The following is a 20707-nucleotide window of genomic DNA, read 5'->3' as shown; positions in this document are numbered from 1 at the left end:
TGATCACAGTGCAAATTTCAGGAAGATAAAAATTACCTTATAATTAAAAAAATATGTGCAAAAGACATTATAGTTAACTAAAACAATTCTACTGTATAAAATAGTAGGAAATGTTTGTTTCCTGTGTTTACACAAAAACTAGCAACTGTACAGTGCAGAACCCAGCTAGTCTTGAACTCTTGAGGGAAGCAACAATTTGCTCAAGTCATACAGCTGGGAGTTTAAGATAGTGGGGTAAATTTGTCTGTAAAACAGGAACAAGGGATGCTGCTCTTTGTTTGAGATAGGGAGTTTGAGACAGCTGAGTTCGAGATAGCCAATGGTTATGACTGAGAAAAGCAGGGCAAATCCAAGGGAAATGGGTTTGAGTTTGAGATAGCAGGGTTCAACTGTACCATATTTACCTGTGTATAATATGCACTTTTTTCTATAAAAATAACCATCAAAATCAGAGTGTATTATACACAGATTCTATTGTTTGTCAAGCAGGTCCAAATTGCATACATTAAAAAGACAACAAAAAAAGTAACAAAAGCCTAGTAGTAACTGGTCTTTATTAGCTTGAGTTAAATAATCTACCAATGAAACATTTTCAATTTTGATCCACAAACACAACAAAGAAAGTAACAAAAGCCTCATAGTAATTGGTCTTTATTAGCTTGAGTTAAATAAGCTACCAGTGGTGCCTAACCTTGAAGGTATCTCACAGCATTCACAGCAAACAGTCACCAAATTAAGTATTAATGTGTCACAGCAATGCAATTTTTTAGATGCACATTTACTTTACTATTACTATTAATAATTATTTTGTAAGGTGCAATTCCCAAGCGGCAGTTGTGACCACAACACGTGTGCACTTGCTTAATGGCAATTGTCACACGAAAATACCAAATGCTTCTACACTGCATGACCCTGTATGCATTATAGACATGTTGGTCTAAAAGAACATAAACATAGAGATTTTAAAAGCATTTCACATTCAGAGGAATTTTGAATTATATTTGTGGCATCAAATATTGTGGTTTCTCTGATGTTGTCTTTGCAAGGGTCAGGTACAATTTTGAGTAATGTAAGGTACCTGTGTGTATACCTTCTCTAGGTAACCACACTATAAGAGATAAATTGAAGACATGAAATTTAGATTTTACCAAGTATGGCATAAAATATATCTCCAAATGTTGTCTCTGCAACAGACAAAATACTGAGGAATGACCTGTAATTTGAATATTTAACCAAGTTTGAACTGTATGCAGTTGAACCTCTATTTAAGTGTCTATCACCCTTAAATAGATATTTTCAGAATCAACTCTATGCACATTGAATAGTTAAATGGTGAAATATTTCTTGTTTTTGAATTTACAAAATGCTAATTAGATGACGTCAACCTGGGAATTTGCCATTATTTCTATGCCAACTCACAATGTGCAGTATACAGCTTGAGGATAATTAATTTGATAAATACAAAAAATAAACTGTGGATAGTCAATTGTTTGGTAAAAAATATTACTTGGAGGTGAAAACAAGTAGTTGTATAATAAATGATTCCCATGTTGACGTCATTAATTAGCATTTTGTAAATTTAAATCTATATAGCTCAATAACGCGACGTTCAAAACAAATATTTCACCATTTAACTGATCAATGTGCGTAGAGTTGATTCTGAAAATATAATTGTATTTAAGGGTGACAGGCACTTTTAGTGGCCATACTTTAATCGGTTACAGCCACCAACTATAACAGTCATTGTTTAATTCTAGAACTGGAGTGTCATGGTAGCAACTTCCAGACATGGTCTGTTCTCATTATTCAGTGGTGACAAGCCTCTTCTCAGTTGTCATGATTTAAATATTGTGTATTGTGTCAACCCAGAAGAATCAGGGAGCAGAGCCTTATTCAAATAAATCATGGTGAGTTTGTTGTACTTCCTTAGTAATCACCCAACTGTTCATTTCAGTAAAGCTGTTCAGATGGCGTATGACAGCTAAAATTTGTGTTAGTGGTTTCTATGCTTTGCATTGTTTAATTTAAAGGGGTGAGTGGAATAAAGCGTTGAGTGACTTCTGATCAACTGCTAGATTCTCCTTCCAGTTTATATTGTATATGCTCGTGTAACGTAGGGAGAATTTGGCTATAAATCAGGAGTCACCTAGGGCCTTATTCCAAACATTATTTTGAATAAGGCCCTAAGTGACTCCTGATCTGAAGCCAAATTGTTACATGAGCATATATAAGACAAACTGGAAGGAGAATCTAGCAGTTGATCAGAAGTCACTTAGGGCTTTATTCCAATCACCCCTTCATTTCGCACCGTAAAATTTTCGAACACTACAAACACATGAAATTTGCTAAATTTTCGGTCATTTTTACTAAAAAAAAGGTCACTTAGAAATTTCTGGACAACAATTTTCAGCTGGCATTTTTCGGAAAAATCATATTTTATTCCAAAGAATTTTCGGCTAAGTAAATTTTCAGCTAGAACATGTGAACAGCTAATATTTTTCTAACGATCTGTAGGTTTGTATATGTTTGATAAATACATGCGGCGCAATAATTTTTCCCACATACAGTACCGACAAGAACTGTCCCCCACTAAAATTGCACCAAAAGCAGAACTGAGCAGACCATACTTTCTGAAGTGAACCCAACCAAACTTCAAGCCCATATATAAGCTATATAGGTATGTGCTGCCTAATAGGGTCGGGTTTTTGAGCCTCTGGATCCATAAATAGGGTGTCTTATTCGCGATTCTGGGTCTGCTCATGTTTGCACTGATGTTTGCATGTGAAGTGGGGGTTAGTTCCAGTCGGTACTGTAACTGCAACGACAATCCAATCGGAGGGTTCAATCGACGGTGAGGAAAGAGGCCTCACTACTCTATGTACAGTACCTCTCGCGTATACGTTAGCTGCGCATGCGAATTTCATACGCTCCGACGCAGGGTAGTCAGACGCGTATATACAATTTTTCTGCACGCTCGGTCGAAAAAAATGCGCGATTCATGTGCCTTTGTTATTCAGTGCTACAAGTTTCCTTTGTATTTCATTGTTGTATGAAACAATTGACTTCTAAGTTTGAAAAAGCGATGAGTAGACAACGGAAAATTTACATAATGAAATAAAAAGTACCGTGTTACACTCTCGAATGTCGCGTCGCTTCGCGAATTTTTCAGATAACGTGTAGTAGCAGTAGATTGATGTTAGGCCTTCTGATCACCAACTACATTTATGATTTGTAACGTTCATATTTGTCATATTACAGAATATCCAAACTGAGCAGGAATTGTCCCCGGGCCCACCGACGTGCTGGCACACATTGGCTATGTTCCTCGAACAGTCATTCAGTACGCTAAGTACCCTCTAAGAGGCAACAGTAACGTTGAACTTTTCACGGTCAAGGCAATTACTAATATTCTACAAGTACTAGAAGACGAAGCACTGTAGATTCCTGATAGGTGCGCATCAGGTCACTAGCGATGATAAATACTTGCAAGGCTAGTGATCACCAGCAACCTTTTCCTGGTCTTGTTTGAAACCACCAGGACTCGATTTGAAAGAAGTATCCGTCGTTAGCCCTCTGGTTGAAGAAGCTGTTGTGCAGTTTACGTTGGAAAATCCTAATTATTTGTTGGATGTAGTAAGTATTGATTTTTTTTACTCTGGCGATCAAATCCTGGGGTGGGGGGCCGATACTGAACTGACAGGGGGGCTCGGCCGTACCATTTTGAGTGTAAAATTCCAGATATGGTACTATTTAGGGGGGCTGTTGAAAAAAACAATTTTATAATTAACTTGGTACCATTTAGGGTGTCAATTGATTACTAATTGGGATCTGGTTACCGGTTACCGATTTCAGACTTTCAGTTACCGGTTACCGATTTCAGAATTTCAGTTACAGGCTACCGATTCCCCGTTTGGTAAACAGACAACATTTTTTCCATGCAAAACATTATAGTAAATGTGCTCGACTAGTACCTCGTCTATTAACAACAAATTAAGCGCTAGAATGAGCAGACAACCAAAACATGTCGAATTCTTCAAGACACATCTGAAATGGTTAACCGATAACCAGATGCCAATAAGTCAGTCAACTGATTTGTCATGTAAAGCAGAGTACAAAAATATCATTCTCGATCAGCTTTTCAGTCAACCTACAGTGCCTTTTAGGGGTCATTTTTAGGGCCACAGCCGAGCCCCCCTAGTGTCAGTTCAGTATGGGAGCCGAACTCCCCCCCCCCCCCACCCCGCCCCACGGGGAGCAAATCTGCAGGTTTATAGGCTGGTTAACCGCGGTCAAACGAGAGAAATTTGCAAAAGTTAAACAAAGTACTTAAAGGTTAAGGTAGTCGTTTTCACTGTTTATTAAAGTTTAATCTATTGCCAACATATTTACCAAAATTTACCAAACGTTTTGAAAGTTTACCAAAAAAGTTCTAAATACTGTGAACCGCAGAATCGTCGGCGCCATTTTTCAACATAATTTGGATCAGGCGCATGGATCCGGTTTTCCACGGAAAAAAAGATCATCATTTTGAGAAAAATTAAAAGGTAATAACGTGAACTAATTTTTTTACTCATCCTTGCTTACATTAAATAAAATCCCACTGAATAAAACGAAAACCGCGATGGACATTTGACCGCGGTAGACCAGGCTGGATACATCCCTGCGTTTGGTAAATGAAAGAAATAATTATGGCTTCATTCACCATTCATTCAGCATGTCACGCCCCAAAGCATAAAGTATAATGAGGCTCCATCTCTTCATCAGGTGGATACCATGACAGGCCTATCTGTAGGGAGACCTGGCAACTTACTTGGCAAATATTGGGAGAAGCTGATATTTAGCAATCTCAAGGAATGTGTGAAAAATGAGTATTCCTTCAAGGAAGAGGCATGTGGTTCCATTGCTGCTAGCTCCTACTTAAATTTGTGTGGACATCAAAGCAAAACAGATACGAGAAAATCGATAGAACAGATAACTCGAGATAAATATAGTGCAATGATTGTCCATTGTCCTAATACCAGCGCCTTTGACTTTGTCATCTTTGATAAATGCGACAAAATTCATGCCATTCAGGTAACCGTTCAAACCGCTGCGAAGAAATGTAACGAGAGTGACTTTTTCAAGACTGAAAATATTCACTTTAAGTATTTACTAGCGCCTTATGAGGTCGACGTCAACGCTATTAAATTGAAATCAAAGTTATATGATGCGTATATGGCGTATGGTTTGCGAATTGTAAATGGAGCTAGTTTCCTAACTCAGAAAGAATCGAGTACTTTTCAATTTGGCGTCGAAGCCACTTAAAGATCCGTCTTGGCGTGGATTAATAAAACGGGTATTTCGTCTTCAACATGTTTTTATTGCCCATGTGGAAAAGAAGCATTGTCGCGGGAGGGGGACAAAACAGCAACAACACAAAAAAAATTGAAATAAAATTCGTTTTATAGACCAAAGAAAAGCAGTGACAACCATCAAGTGCAATAAATATTGCTTATTTTAGTGCATCTCATATTTGAGTCCCAGGCCATTTGGGTTCAAACTTTCCTTACCAGAGCGAGTTTTAAACGAATTTCTATTGTTCTAGACGATTCTGTCCCCCTCATAAACAAGCCGTGACGTCATTATGAATAAGAGCAATTAAAAACAATAAGATAAAACGGTAAAAACGAACGATAAAATCCGACGTTTCGGAGTAGTCATGACTCCATTATCAAGGTTAAAGTTTAAAACAAGCAAATAACAGTATTTAAGCGATGTGGCGCGAAAAATTAACATAATAGGTGCGAAGATTATACAAATACTTTCGCACGAATAGAGTCCGATTGCACGTTCAGGTTTGGCTTTAAAGTTCTTATATGAAGCATTTCGTACAATAAGCAGTCAAATTTGTTCCTGCACTTCTTAAGAACTTCGAAGCATTTCAGTAGGTCCTGAGGGATCGTCCCGTGTACGTTCTTGCAATGTTTGGCAATGGCTGAGGACTGTTGTTTATGTCCTTTTACACGATTGTGTAAATGTCCGCGTGTGTATCCTATATAACCTGCATCGCACAGGTCACATTGGTATTTATAAACAACACACTGTTCATTTACGATCGATGGCTTTGCTTCTTTCACATTCAGTTCTTGATCAATTTTTCGGCTGACAAATACGGGCTGGATGTTGGTGTTCACTTTTAGGCTCAGATCCTTGAGTTGTCCTTTCACAAAATTTGCTGAGGTTTGGTCTTTAAATGGTAGAACCACTCGAATTGTGTCATCCGTCTCTTTAGTTGGTAATAATGGTCGCTGCTGGTCACAAACCTTTGAGTCAACGAAATTTTTGGTGGCAGAGTCGATGAGGTGTTTGGGGTACTTTAAACGCGAGAATACTGTCTTCAATCGGTCACATTCGTCTGAGAAGTGTGACCAAGAAGAAGATAAACGATGTGCTCGACCCAGCATAGTTCGGAGTAAACCCTGTTTGTACCGATTGTCAACGTGACTTTGGTAATGTAAGAGGAGACTTGAATTCGTGGGTTTTACGTACACCTTTGTTTCTATTTGGGGCGATCGGTTCAGTAACTGGATGCCCAAAAAAGGGAGCATGCCATTGCATCCAGTTTCCATCGTAAATTTTACGGAAGAATGTGCCTTGTTAAGAGTGTCCAGGAAGTTAGATGCTGTTGCGATATTTGGCATGATAGTAAGTGTATCATCAACGTACCTTCGATAGAAGGAAGGAAGTTTACCCTCTCGCTCGAGGTTTTCTTCAATTGAAGACATGAACACATTAGCTAGCAGGGGACCAAGGGGGGAACCCATGGCCACGCCATCCGTCTGTTCGTAGAGTGCTCCATTATACTGGAAGAGTTGTCCTTTTGTAGCTACACTGAGAAGGTCAACAAGGTCCGTTATGGTCAGGTTCAGGTCATAGGTTGAATTAAACCAGTCGTTGTCAAAAGCTCTGTTCGCGAGTATCTCAATTGTTTCATCCAAGGGTACGTTGGTAAAGAGGGAGGACACGTCATGTTAATTTTTCGCGCCACATCGCTTAAATACTGTTATTTGCATGTTTTAGACTTTTACCTTGATAATGGAGTCATGACTACTCCGAAACGTCGGATTTTATCGTTCGTTTTTACCGTCTTATCTTATTGTTTTTAATTGCTCTTATTCATAATGACGTCACGGCTTGTTTATGAGGGGGACAGAATCGTCTAGAACAATAGAAATTCGTTTAAAACTCGCTCTGGTAAGAAAAGTTTAAACCCAAATGGCCTGGGACTCAAATATGAGATGCACTAATGTTTAATAAGCAATATTTATTGCACTTGATGGCTGTCACCGCTTTTCTTTGGTCATTTTTACCGTTTTTACCGTTTTATCTTTTAAGAAATCTCTTTTAATAAAAACAATAAACGAAATATTTATTGGACGCTAAAAAAATTGACAGTGAAATGAACAACTTTCTCAATTAAGCATTGTGATATAGCATTAGTAGCAAAGATTTTGTAGTTTCAAAAAAACATCCATCAGACTCCCGCCTCCACGGATGGATTTTTTTTCACACAGCCCTATGGAAACAACTTTTACAGATTAGAGAGTTTCTCTAAATCTCACCCTGAATGGATAATTTGGGAGGGGAAGCCCTTGATCTTTTGGGTTCCTGTTTGTAATTTTCATAATAAAATCAAAATACAACATGTTTGTGATATACTTTTTTGACTTAATTGCAAAGCATAAAGAAACTGTTCTTTTTGACAGCATTTTTGTAAATAAGTATTTCATTGAATTATTTGAATCCTTAGAATTCCACATAAATAGCATAGCATTACAATAAAAATGTATTTAATTGCATAAAAAATGTGGTTGATTTGTTACTCACGTAGGGGGGGGGGGGGGTAGTCAAATCCCTGTAGCCTTGATATCCGTCGATCCATGCCATACCAGGCGGTGTGCGCACTCTGATTGCGTTGCATCATGGTCGTAAAACGAAAAGCGAGTCATTTGCTTCCTGTGGCGGTCGAGTGAACATCTCTGGTGGCAGTGAGATTGCGTGAATAAACGTGGATTGTAATGGGGATTCACTTTCTGTTGCCGTTCCTTCGAAAGTGTTATTCCTCCGTGACAAATTAGTTATTAGGAGGCAACTGAAGAGATTCAGAAAGAATCGAAACTGCAGTCTTTCCCAAGAATCTACTCATTTACCAGCAGTTGCACTCTCAACCGATGGCTGTGTGAATAATATCAAGTTCGCGAGTCATTTAACGGGGAATCGACCCTTGACGTGCAAATGCATTATGTTACAAAGAGACAGCGACCGTCTAATACACGAACTACTTTTCATGTCATACACTTAAAGGCATAAATACGGGATTCGCGAAAGGAGAAGCCTAACACCTCCTAAGACCAAATTCGTCACGCTCAACTTTTAACAAAATTACAAATATGCTTAAAGAATAAAGAATACCGAGAATAAGGTATTGAGAAACATCTTTAGAGTTATTTTATGCGGGAGAGACTATATATCTGAGAACGAAAAAGATAGCGCGCACAAATGAAAATGTTACCTTTGGTAACACAATCTCATCCGGCTGTGCCAAACCTCAAGAAGACCAAGAACATACAGATGGAGAAATGACACTTTAATAGTAATCTTTACTATCACATCGCAAACAAAAGTCATTAAATAATATCCTAATAACAGCTAAACTTTCAGGTTAGCAGATTTAAAAGCGCAAGCGAATGGCAGGAGTCGCACAAACCTATCAACACCTTTTAACCATCGACAACCTTCTGATTTCCGGTTATCCAGCGTGTCGCCGTGTGCATTGTAGACTGTTATTTATGGGCAAGTGACTCCTTTCGTTGCTCTAATTCATCTGTCCTTCATTCAGTGATCAAGTAAGTATATTTTCCATACAACACTCGCCATTGGTGAATTTCGTTTTACCTAGGAAAGTAGATTTACAACACAATTGAGTATACGATAGTAACGCTGTGTGACGCAACAATAGGCCTGCTCTTGGCCATAATCGGTCTCAAACACTATCACTTAAAAAGCGAGAAACACATGTACCGTTTCAGGGCGTTTGGTCAGAGCTGTTGAAGTAGAATCAAAGCGGCCATCCAAATCTTTTAAAGGCTCCAAACTACGACGTACATCAAACTTGACCTTCTCGAAAACCGGTCTTAAATTACTTACTGAAAAACAGTGACTGCGTTTGTCCTTGGGAACCGTAGAATACGGGACAAATACATACCAAAAAATATTTTTGCAAATTCAAAATAAATCAAATTACATTTATCTATAGTGAAAGGAAAAATGAAGGGCTTAACTTCTACGGAATGTTCAGTCAAAATCTGCCAATTTTTGCGGCTTTCACCGCCATATTGAAAATGAAGCTACCACAATGCAACGCAATCGGAGTGCGCACACCGCCTGCATCTTACCGAATCGGCGTGACATTGTAAACTCTAGAAAACTATTCAGCAACAAAAATCGAAAATGGTTTTTCCATTCCGATAGATTATTCTCCCTATTGCCCCTGAAGAACCCACTTCGCAAACACACTAGTTTTGGAAAGAGTCTAGCAGCGTGGAGAAATTTAACCGCGACTCAAATATTTCTCTTTCTGTTTCACTCATCTAAATGCAACGCATTTTTTTGTTTGGATTACGTATCTCCAAACATATTCCATCTTTGGCACTCTTCACCGCCACCATTTTCATTTGTCGCTTGCTCGTAAACCTACGTTCAGCTTCCCAAGAAGCTGTTATTTGGGAAGAATTTGACGTAGCTTGACTTACTTGGCTGTTTTTTGTATTTTTTCCCAGTAAAACTTCAATTTAATCGAATCCTGTCGGAAATTAACTTATTTCTGTACATTATTGTTCAAAAGAAATGCTAGTCGCGCCTTTTACGACACCGTAAGCCCGCGCTGTACTTCGTGGAAGAGCGAAAAAAAAAGGAAATGTAGTTGGTAAACACACCTATCCTAAAATTTCACTCCGGAAATTAAAAAAAAACTCCGGAAATTAATAAACACCTGTTCAAAGCTATCTGTACTTGCATTAGATATGATCTATGAAAGCAATGGTCGTCGAAATGCTCCAAACGCACACGCAAATCTTTTGGAAGAAACGTCCTTCCAATGGCATGAATCATGCACGTCAATAAATGTGGTATTTTGGCAGGGGATCCTGCTTGTTTTTTACCGTACTAATGCACTCGAACGTTTCGCTATTAGCCATTTTGCTAGGGAAAACCCCAGGATAACCCCAACTACGAAAGAACCGAGCAACCATTACACGTCATTAACCCAAAATGCCTTGCACACCTAAAAAGATGGAGAACGCGGGTAGTTCGAACTTGCCGTGAAGGCCAGTTTTGAAGGCCGAAAAAAATTAACAAGGTTAGAGGCATGATTTTAAGTACCAAATATCTTGAGTTGATACATTTAGAGCCTTTTTACCAGTATTTGCTTTAAAACTGCAGGTTCCCTTTCAAGTCACGAGAATAGGGGACATGATCACCAACTAAAGAAGCTCTTGATTGTTAGACGAAATCTCCATGTCAACACCTTAAAAAATATATAGAGAACAGTATGCATGGAAAATATGCATACTTACGTTAAGGCGTAAAGATTTATCTAACTAAAAAGGAAATTTAGACGAATGGCACCTTAAACTGAGGGGGATTTCCAAATAACCTTTTAGAGTTTAACTGTTAAAGAGATACGTTGGAGATAATAAAGACACATCACCTCCATTAAGCGTCTTCATAATTTTCTTGTATGATCCCATTTCTTCTGGGCCAACAAGAACGACACTCAGACCTTCCCTGCTCGCTCTAGCTGTCCGTCCACTGCAGTGAATTTAAAGCTGTTAACGGACACAGGGAAAGAATTTAGGAACGCAGGATAACATGAAATAGTTACGCAAAAGTTCATGCTTACATTGTGGTTACATCATTACACAGTAGTTCATTATTAAATGAGATACATCTGAGGACGATGAACAATAGCAAACTGCTCCTCACATATAAACTGCATTTGGAGAACAGAGTCAATTTTTTCCTAAATCAAAAATCATTAACTTAAATGAATTATGTTTTGATTTCGGTAGGTGAACCTCACACATTAATTCAAATTGGAAACAAAACAAAGATTTAGGAAATGAAGTTTTAGGAATAAGTAAATAAATGCATGGTCGGTTGAAGCAGCGTGACTTCCGAAGCCTTTTGTCAAGGTAGAGTTTCGCGGATAATGAAAGCACTGCCGCCAAAAAGCAATCGCTTTCGTTCCCGCCTGCCGCTCAGGCTAACCACCGACACAAGCTAACCAACCGTACACACATACTTACACGTACTTACATCAGGGTCCTTCGGGACTTGATAGTGAATTACATGCTCAACAGCTGGTATGTCCAAACCTCTCGCGGCCACATCTGTAGCCAGAAGTAAGCCACTCGCACTTTTCTTAAATCTAACTGGCAAGAAAAAAAATCAGCTAAAATTTTATTTGCTGGTGTAAGTCCTATCTAGCTTTAAATATTCTCTGAGGGAGGAGAGGGGCGGGTTTTAATCAGTCAAGGCGATCCAGTTATAGTCTATACATGGAGGAAATTCCATTGGTTGGTTAGTTCGTAAACTATACTCACTGTTTTCATGAAAAAAAAATAGTAAGAAGATCAGGATGATTCTGATCCAAGGCCACATAACACGCGTGTCGCCTAGTGTTTTGTGCAAAGCAAGTTGCGCAGTAAAGAACGTGAAAGACGCAACAGGAAAAAAGCACGTTGTCTACAAAATTAGGTTCCTAATTGTTGCTTTGTTTCGATTGTTTGTTTTTTTTTCTGGTTTTTGTTTGTTTTTTTTGTTTCATTGCTTTTTGTATTTTTATTTTTTTTCCATCTCACTCAGTTTTCACCCGGCCTGTCTAAATTCTTTAATCTTTGCCTTTGTTGCATGCTGGCGTGCAGAACCCACGGGTTAAAGTCCAGGAGCCTACACAAGGAGCCCAGTCTCCTCACGCAGTCTACAATGTTTGAGAAAACCAAAGTACGGCCTGGGTACCGGGAAAGGAAATAGTGGAGATATAGGTCTTAGAGAGTAAATTCAAAATAAATCTTAATGAGGTGATTTTTACAACAACTGTATGTTTCGAAGTTCTCCTTCGATTTGGAACCTTGTGGTTCCGTGGATCATGTTTCCTAGGCAATGTCGGAAATGAGACTAAAGAATCTGCTATGTTCCGAAACTTCACGTTTTATTTTATAAAATCAACTTAATCTCCCGCTCTCTCTCACCGTTCTCTGTCCCACGCTCTGGTCTCTCTCATTTAAATATATAATATGATCCTATTGTTCAATCATCTGTCACTTATCGCAAAAAATCAACCGGAAATCAATTAACGCTGAATAATCTCTCACACACTCCCCTGTTTTTCTCAACGGAGAAAAAACACTAGAATGGCGCACTCGATAAAATTTGAAATTCAATGAACGAAACAGAAAGTTAGTCCAGTATATCAGTTCAGTGTTCCTAAATATCTCTAATCGGCATCAATGTTCGCATCTTGAATGCGATAACGAGCGGCTACCGCTGCATCCCTCCTGGGCCTGAATGTCGGGGCTAAGGGGTTGAGCTGTAGAGGAGCCTGTACATTCTCCCGATCGCAGGACAGCTCCAGTGGGTAAAGGTGTTGTACCGCCCGTTCAAGTGTTCCTTTCCCCGCTCGAAGTTTGGCAGCTCGAACGATTCCGTCTCGTCCCGAAATCAGATCTTCCACGATTCCAATTTTCCATTTATTGCGATTTCGTTCCTCGTCCTTGATGATGACTACCTCTCCTTTGGCCAAGGGCGTGGTTTGACCCTTGTGTTTCATCCGGTGTCGTTCTCTCAACCCTCGTAAATATTCGGTAGTCCACCTGGTCCACAAAGCCTGCTTGCACCTTCGCAAATATTTAGCTCTTCTACGCAGATCAAATTCTCTTAGATGGTGTGGTTCCAGTTCTGGCAGCTGGTTTGATCGAAGAAATAGCAGTGAGTTAGGGGTAAGCACGGGTAACTGTATGTCGTCTTCGACGTAACATAAAGGGCGATTATTCAAAGCAATCTCCACATCCAGTACCACTTCACACAGCTCTGTCCAGGTCAACATTCCGCATCCGATAGTCTTGTTTAAAGCTGTTTTTACCAGTGCGATGAGGCGCTCGAACTGTCCTCCCCACCAAGCGGCGCGGCTGAGGTTGAATTGCCACTTGATGTTCTCATGTGCTAAGTAATCTTGTGTCTTCTCGTCACGCATAACTTGTTTGAGCCACTTCTCGGCGCCAACAAAGGTTTTGCCATTGTCGGAATATATCTTCTTCGGACGCCCACGGCGCGCGATGAGCCGTTTTAGACTTCTTAGGAATTCACTGGTTGCCAGGTTTGGTAGTACTTCCAGGAATAATCCTCGGGTAAGACTGCACGCGTACAATGCAAGATAGGCCTTTCCTTCTGTTTTGGCTTGTAAGTCACTTGGTAAGGGCTTATCCCATGCGATCTTCGTGTCGCAGGCATCTCTGTAGAGCATTTTTTCAGAGAGGGTCACGGGTGAAGCCAGACCGAGTGGATCGTAGATTTTTGCGACTTTTCCAAGGATACCTCTTTTTGTCGGCTCGGCGGTTGAAATCGGGAAGCTGACTTGAATTTCGTCCTTTTCTTTGTCCCAGGGGACTCCTAGCAGTTTTGTTTCACCCTTTCTGGTTCCCAGTTGTTGTTTGGCGTAACTCTGACTTTCTTCATCTACAGTCGCAGTTTCAACTTCTAGTTCCCGATCGTTGGAATGCCACTTGTGCAGCTTGAAAGTCGCCTCACCAAAGATGGTCGTGGCTGTCATCTTGATTTCTAACGCTTGTTCTGTTGTCTCCCCACCACTGATTAAATCATCCACGTACATACTGCGCTCTATCTCCTCTACTAATTCCGGGTTCACGCGCTCTATCTCCTCTACTAATTCCGGGTTCACCATTTTGTATCGCTGTAGATGTTCTTTGATAACTGCGGCCAAGAGGAATGGAGACGGTGCCAAACCAAAGAGTACTCGAGTGAATCGCAAGGTTTCTACTTGTTTGCTTGCCAGATCCTTTATCCAATGAAAGCGTAAGGCATCTCGGTCTTCTCTTCGGACGCGAATTTGCAAAAATGCTTGTTTTAAGTCGCCAGCTATTGCCACGGGATAGAACCTATTTCGTACCAGCACGTTCCAAAGCTGGTTCTGTAGTGGAGGGCCGATTTCGAGGCACTCGTTGAGTGAGGGGACACTTGCATTAGCTCTTGCAGAAGCATCATAAACAATGCGTATCTTTGTAGATTCTGCATTCTCGCGCACGACCGCTTTATGAGGAATGTAGAACTCTTTTCCGTCCTTGACCACCTCGTCAGCGTGTTCTATGATCCCTTGGCTCAGTTGAGTCTGGATGATGTCGTTGTACCTCTCCAGCTCGCCTTGTATCTCTAACTTCCGCACGAGATTTTTGAGACGTTTTAAACTTCCAGTGTGATTGTTCGGTAGGGGGGGGTGATTTCCTTTCCAGGGCAAGTTCGTCTCGTACCAGCCTTCTGAACTCCTAGTTAGTTGCTCTTTGAATTCTTCGTAAACGGTTTCCTGGTCTCCACTTGGATTGTCCTTTAGCCCCAAGACGTCTAACTTGCACAATTCTTCGTAATCAATTGCGGAGGTCTGCGTTAACAACATGTTGCTGAGATCCAACTCCGTTCCAGGTGACAAAATCGTCCAGCCGAACTTCGTGTATTCTGCTACTGGTTCTCCCGAGCGCCCAACTCTTGGTCTTGCTCCTGTTTTGATCTTAGCGTACTCGTTTGTTCCAAGGATCAGATGAACAGGCAACATCTCTTTCTCGTCGTTATCATTTGTGGTTACGCCCTTCAAGTGAGAAAACTGAGCTACGATTTCTGCGCATTTTGGGTTTTCCAATGTCAACAACTCATTGCGGTCGACTTTGTTTACTTCGGCTTCTAAGGTGAATTTACCATCGACGCTTCGAATTTGTAGGCCATAGATGTCTATCGCTTTGTTTGAAGTACCAAACATCATTTCAATGCGCTTGAATTGTTGACGGATAGGGCGCAAATGTAAACAGTTCAGAAGCGTTGATGAAGCGTAGGAACTTCCGGCTCCTGTATCCAACAATGCTCGGCATTTAACACCGTTCACGTCAACTGTTACCATAGGATACACCACTCCTTTCCTTTCTGCGCTCGTTGTGGTCATCAGCTGGTCTCGCGATGTATGTTTGTCACAGATCGACGTATGATGTCTTCGACTGCAGATCTGGCAGCCAGAACGGCTTTTGCACTCAGAAGCACGGTGTCGACTTCCTGTGCAGTTAAAACAAAGCTGTTTCAGTCCTAATTGCTTCCTGCGGTCTCCAACTGTCACAAACTTGTCGCAATTCACAGCTCTGTGGTCAGTTGCGTCACAGTAGACGCACCCTCTTTGTGTTGGCGTAGTTTCGTTTGCGTGAAATGTTTTCTCGCGATCGCGGAATTTAGCACCTTGCTTTCCCGCATTATCCGCGCCGCTCCCAATGGGGTTGATTTCCTTCCAACTTTTCAAAGCTTTTATCAACTGTGAGAAGTCCCAGTCCTGCCAGTCCATTTGTCCTCTCACTAGATCTGCTTTTACACCCTTTAGTTTGTCGAGCACACTCCTTACATTTCCAGTGACGTCTTTCAATTTGCCCAGTGTCTCCAAAGATTGCACATTGTACACGAGCTTCTTGTAAAATTCGTGGATAGGTGCAGGTTGTGTTCCTGTAATGACAGGTAAATTCGCGATGTTCTGGACGTACGCATTCACGATCTCGCTCGTTTTCCCATATTCGCCGATGAGGATATTCTTTGCCCTTTCGTAGCCCTCTGTTGTGAAAGGCAGTCCGTCTATCTCCGCTCGAACCTTTGGATCTACCAGCTCTTTTAGGTATGCAAACTTGGTCACAGATGCAAGGTTTGCTTTATCAATTTCAGCTTGAAATTTGTTCCAGAACGGCAGCCATGCTTCATACGTCCCATTAAACTTTGTGATCTGTAGTTTCGGTACTTTGTTGTCCTTTGTTCAGTCTGATTAACCTTCTCAACAGGTTGCTGTTTTGCCTTGGTCTCTTCCAGTTGGCGTTCGAATTCTAGCTTCATCTCCATTTGCTCTCTTTCGAATTTAAGCTCCTCTTCACGAGCACGAGCTTTCCTTTCTTCTTCGTCCTTGTGCTTTCGATGTTCGATCTCTCCATTCGTCTCCACGAGCCATTTTTCTAGTCGCGAAACTTCTTCGTCAGCTTCGGCGATCGGTTCTTCAATGCTGCTGCTCCAACTTCCAACGTCTTCTGCACTTTTCCCGGCCTTGAACATGGTCTGTTCAACCTTTAGTTTAAGCGCGTCTACTTCTTTTACTAATGCTTGTAGGTTGTCGCGATGTCGCGCGACCGCTCCAAGGTTTCCCTTTTCCACAATGCCACGTGTTTTTCCATTAGTGTACAGCAACATCTGCAATTTAGCCTCTGCTTCTTTGGTTAGTTCCTCCATGCTTCGCGCGTCCCGTCGGAGGTGCCACTGTGTCGGAAATGAGACTAAAGAATCTGCTATGTTCCGAAACTTCACGTTTTATTTTATAAAATCAACTTAATCTCCCGCTCTCTCTCACCGTTCTCTGTCCCACGCTCTGGTCTCTCTCATTTAAATATATAATATGATCCTATTGTTCAATCATCTGTCACTTATCGCAAAAAATCAACCGGAAATCAATTAACGCTGAATAATCTCTCACAGCAATGTGGTGTACATGTAGATGCATTTGGCTCAAACCAACAATAAAAAGTAATAAAAATTGTATCCTGGATCTTGAAGAGTTTCGCTTCCTTGTCAGCTCAACTATTACAAACCTTCTCTTCAATTACACATGAGATCTTTACTTCTGTCAGGCTTTCTGCGGTTCCTCTCTTGTTGGTAACATCGATAATTTTACTACAACTGTTCTTCTGCATTCCAACTTTGTCCATCAGCGACACTAAAAATGTAAAATGCAAAGAGTATTGCTGTTAACGGAAGAACACAAGCCGATCAACTTAATCATGTTTAACTAAGATGTTAGATAACAAAAACAAAGGCAAAACAACACAATACAAGCTTCGACACACTTCATAAAGCAGCAAATTTTCGGGTTTTAAATGATGGATTATTTAAATCAATTCATTCCTCAAGTAATAGCTGATAAAATACGTTGATGCTATCTCTAGCTTCTATTATTCTGAGTCAAATATGCCGTGATTTACCTAAGCCTTCTTCGCTTGTGATTTTCTTTTCTAAAATTAAACGCCGCCAGAAGATATCTTTAGAATCATCCATTTGATTGAAAGAGGCTACACTCCAATTTCACCGTTGGGTAAATGAAAAAGGAAAAAAACGCCCGGCATTGATGTTTACAGAGCAGTAGAAAATGCTTACAGCTGTACTTATCATTTTTGACGGCGTTTTACAAACGGAAAAACTTACACTGGAAAAACTTACATTGGAAATCCAAATTCATGCTGAAAACTACACAGGACAACCGATCTCATGAGAAACATGCCTACATGTACAAGTGTGTGTCGACTGTTTCAGATCTCTAAAAGAAAGTGAATCAGTACAACTTATGATACATGAGGTACTTACATCGGAAATCAAATCCCACAGTCTTCCCGGGGTGGCTACTATTATCTCAGGACACTTGTTTAAAAGCCTCTGTTGTTTTTGAGGTGCCATTCCTCCAACCACAGCAACAATCTTGAAAAAAAGGAGTTGTTTATTGATTCAAATAATCTTGAGGTACTTTGTTTGGTGGGTATTTCTCTGATAAAAGATATAAGTTGAAACAGGACTAGAAGGGGCGGCAAGGGAGGGGAGGGTAGGGGGTAAATGGTACATCATATGGGCTAGGATTGTAATTCTCTGAACAAAAGGGTTTTTATACACTTTGCTGGTGAAGGGGTGAAGATAAAATAAATATTTCAGTCCAGAATATGGTACCAAAAAACAATAGAGTTAATGTTTGAGGGAATAACAATGTTTTCAGCACTAACTCATCATTATTTAAAATGCTTAAGCCTATTGTGGCCACAAATTCATGTTTCTCCCAAAAAATAAAAAAATGCTTTCCAAACAAGAGATAGGTTTGCATTCTGCTCCACTGAAAAGAGGAGTATTGAAGGCTCAGGAGACAAAACTGACTTGGGCCAATAAAAATAAAGTAATAATTGAGTTTTTAACAATGGGAAAACAGAATCTAACTGTGGAGATGACTTCCAAATTGTCAATTTAAGTACATGATGTTACCTCTAAAGATGTGTGTTTTGTAGCCTGATTGAGATGATTTTTTATTTGCATAACCAATTCTCTGGTTGGTGTCATTATCAACGCTAGGAGGGGTTTCTTGAGCTTGGAAATTCCATAACCAGTTTCTGTGGCATTTGTGGTATTATTTTTGGTAGTATGTTCTGTAGTTTCACCTGCTTCTTGACTGGACTTGTGGCCAAGGATGTGGGTGAGAATTGGAATCCCAAAGGCTAGTGTTTTACCTGAACCCTAGTAAATACATAAAATTGTTTAATTAATACCCTTAAATAATAACCTCCTCAAAAACCAGCCATTCCTGGAAGCTAAACTTCTCCCAAGTGATTTTATCATAACTTCAACAGACAATTTCAAGGCATTATCCAACAAATGATATGAGAACTACGAAACTTACAACTTGAAGGGACTTATCTTGACAATGTTATTGTAATGCACATTTTTGTATAAATAATGTTCCATCAACCAACTAATATGTATATCTAGGAAGATATAGAATGCCTACATATCTTCACAATAGTTGTGAAACCAAGTACACAAACAATACACATAAAAAAAGAGACCTCCACCAATCTAACTGCTCTGAATCAACTCACTGTTTCTGCTGCACCAATGATGTCCCTGCGGTGGAATATTGCAGGCAGAAGGGAGAGAGTCTGTATAGGGGTTAGTGTAGTAAAACTTTGTTCACTGAGTCCTCTCTGAACTTCTTTGGGAACACCAAGGACTTCCCAAGTACTCATATCTGCCATGGGCTCTACAGTTTAGTTCATTCAAAATGAATGATTTAGCTATAAAATATGATTGCATCTTAAACTCATAGTGTTAGTGGGAAATATCATTTTATTACAGTTGAATGGAATGGGTTATTTGTACCTGTATAGATATGAAATATGTTTATAAAGGTTTTATAATCTAAATTAATAAATACTTTATTAATAAATAACAATACAGTAATAAAAAACTTATCAGTAAAATTACATTATTTATTACACCCATTTTAAAATCACTGGTGGTCCCTGTAATCTGATTGGCTCTAATTGATGCGATTTACTCACAAATCGCACCATTTTTTGCCTTAAATTGCATTTTTTCCCTGCTAATGAGGAGGCTACACTTAAGACAAAACAACCAATCAGATTTCAAGGCTTGTTTAAAGTGACCGATCAAATTGCAGGAAATAAAAGACAAAGAGTATTGCATGGCAAATTTTGCAACTTTTGTTTCCAAAACTCTTACTTTTTCCCCCAAAAAAATGGATGAATTTAATTTCAGACCAGCTCATTGCTGCATCAATAAAATATTTGAACTTACCAAGTCCTGTATTTGGGTGATTTCAAAATGAAATGGATGTAATAAAGTGGTAATTGAACCTCGTGTCATGCAATTTTGGTCTGAAATCATACTTGTGATTTCAAATCAAACTCATGCTGTGCACTCATTAGATTTTGAAATCATGCATATGATTTCAGCCCAAATTGCACTCCACTTAGTTCAATTCCCATTATTTATAGAAAATCATGTCTTTTCCAAGATAACATTATCTACACAAAATGTGTTTGATTCTCTTCTTGATAATAAAATTCAAGGACAATCATTGGAGTAAAATTGTACTTTGTTTTGTGCATTTCCCATCCATAATTCCTAAAATTAACTCTTACCTGGAGGATCTTCCACCAGTCTATTGTCAGTGACTATTTCTACTCTGTTTTGCTCTTCTGACTGGGCTTTACTTTGGGCCTTGTTTTTCTTTTCTTCTTCTTTTTTCCCTTTGTCTGTTGGTCATTCTTCATGCTTTTTCAAGTTGTGTGGATGGTGTGGTAACTGTTTGCTCCAGATTATCCTGAGGATTTAAATCAAAAGACAATAGTATGTAGCTTTTTTTTTTTTCTCCGTGAGCCAAACTTCTAGAGAAAACCAAAAAGAAGCTTCTATTCTTAGATATACATAATTGTGCATGTATGGGTAAAGACTGAAAAAATGCATGAGCCCTTTGGACAATGCAGTCTGCTGTCTTTGAAAAAATTAGGACAAACTGCTCTCAATGACTTCAGTCAATTCCTGTATTTCCATGTAGTTCTTGTGGTGAGTGTTGTTGTTGTTGTTGTTTTCTTTTTGTTTGTTTCTTTCTTTCTTTTCTCATTTAAGGTATGACTGGCAGTTATCTTAGTTTTGATTCTCATGTCCAATATATACACCCAATCTGACTCAGGAGACAAGTCATTCCATTTGGGTCAGGTTGAGGATTATTATTAAGCGTCTCGAAAATCGACTTGTGGTAAGACATTCCCACCTTAAGAGGCACGGTTTATTCAGATTTCCAGTATCACAAGATGAC

At 39.7% G+C, this 20707-nt stretch overlaps 2 protein-coding genes and 1 long non-coding RNA gene across 3 annotated transcripts; all 3 read right to left on the bottom strand.

Annotated features, from left to right (window-relative positions):
• Positions 1-5679: 5679 nt before the first annotated feature.
• On the bottom strand, positions 5680-6818 carry LOC149045362 (uncharacterized). Its single transcript, XM_089208139.1, has one exon. It carries the CDS (start codon positions 6801-6803, stop codon positions 5790-5792), a length of 1014 nt encoding a protein of 337 aa, XP_089064265.1. The 5' UTR covers positions 6804-6818; the 3' UTR covers positions 5680-5789.
• Positions 6819-8611: 1793 nt separating this feature from the next.
• On the bottom strand, positions 8612-10865 carry LOC149045361 (uncharacterized). The gene is made up of 2 exons (XR_016187209.1): positions 10748-10865; positions 8612-8934 (listed from the first exon to the last, which is right to left on the bottom strand). It is a non-coding gene; the product is annotated as an uncharacterized LOC149045361 (long non-coding RNA).
• A 1366-nt stretch (positions 10866-12231) lies between these two features.
• On the bottom strand, positions 12232-15863 carry LOC149045360 (uncharacterized). The gene has a single exon (XM_089208087.1). The coding sequence runs from the start codon at positions 15647-15649 to the stop codon at positions 12536-12538; it is 3114 nt and encodes a 1037-aa protein (XP_089064213.1). The 5' UTR covers positions 15650-15863; the 3' UTR covers positions 12232-12535.
• Positions 15864-20707: the final 4844 nt, after the last annotated feature.

Source organism: Pocillopora damicornis, chromosome 5 (assembly GCF_964200805.1).
Source record: "Pocillopora damicornis chromosome 5, jaPocDami1.2, whole genome shotgun sequence".
NCBI lineage: Eukaryota > Metazoa > Cnidaria > Anthozoa > Scleractinia > Pocilloporidae > Pocillopora > Pocillopora damicornis.
This window is presented reverse-complemented; position numbering and strand designations above follow the sequence as displayed.

Coding starts and splice junctions, on each gene's coding strand:
- LOC149045362 (XM_089208139.1), bottom strand. CDS start 6,803: ATGGGTTCCCCCCTTGGTCCCCTGCTAGCTAATGTGTTCATGTCTTCA.
- LOC149045360 (XM_089208087.1), bottom strand. CDS start 15,649: ATGGACTGGCAGGACTGGGACTTCTCACAGTTGATAAAAGCTTTGAAA.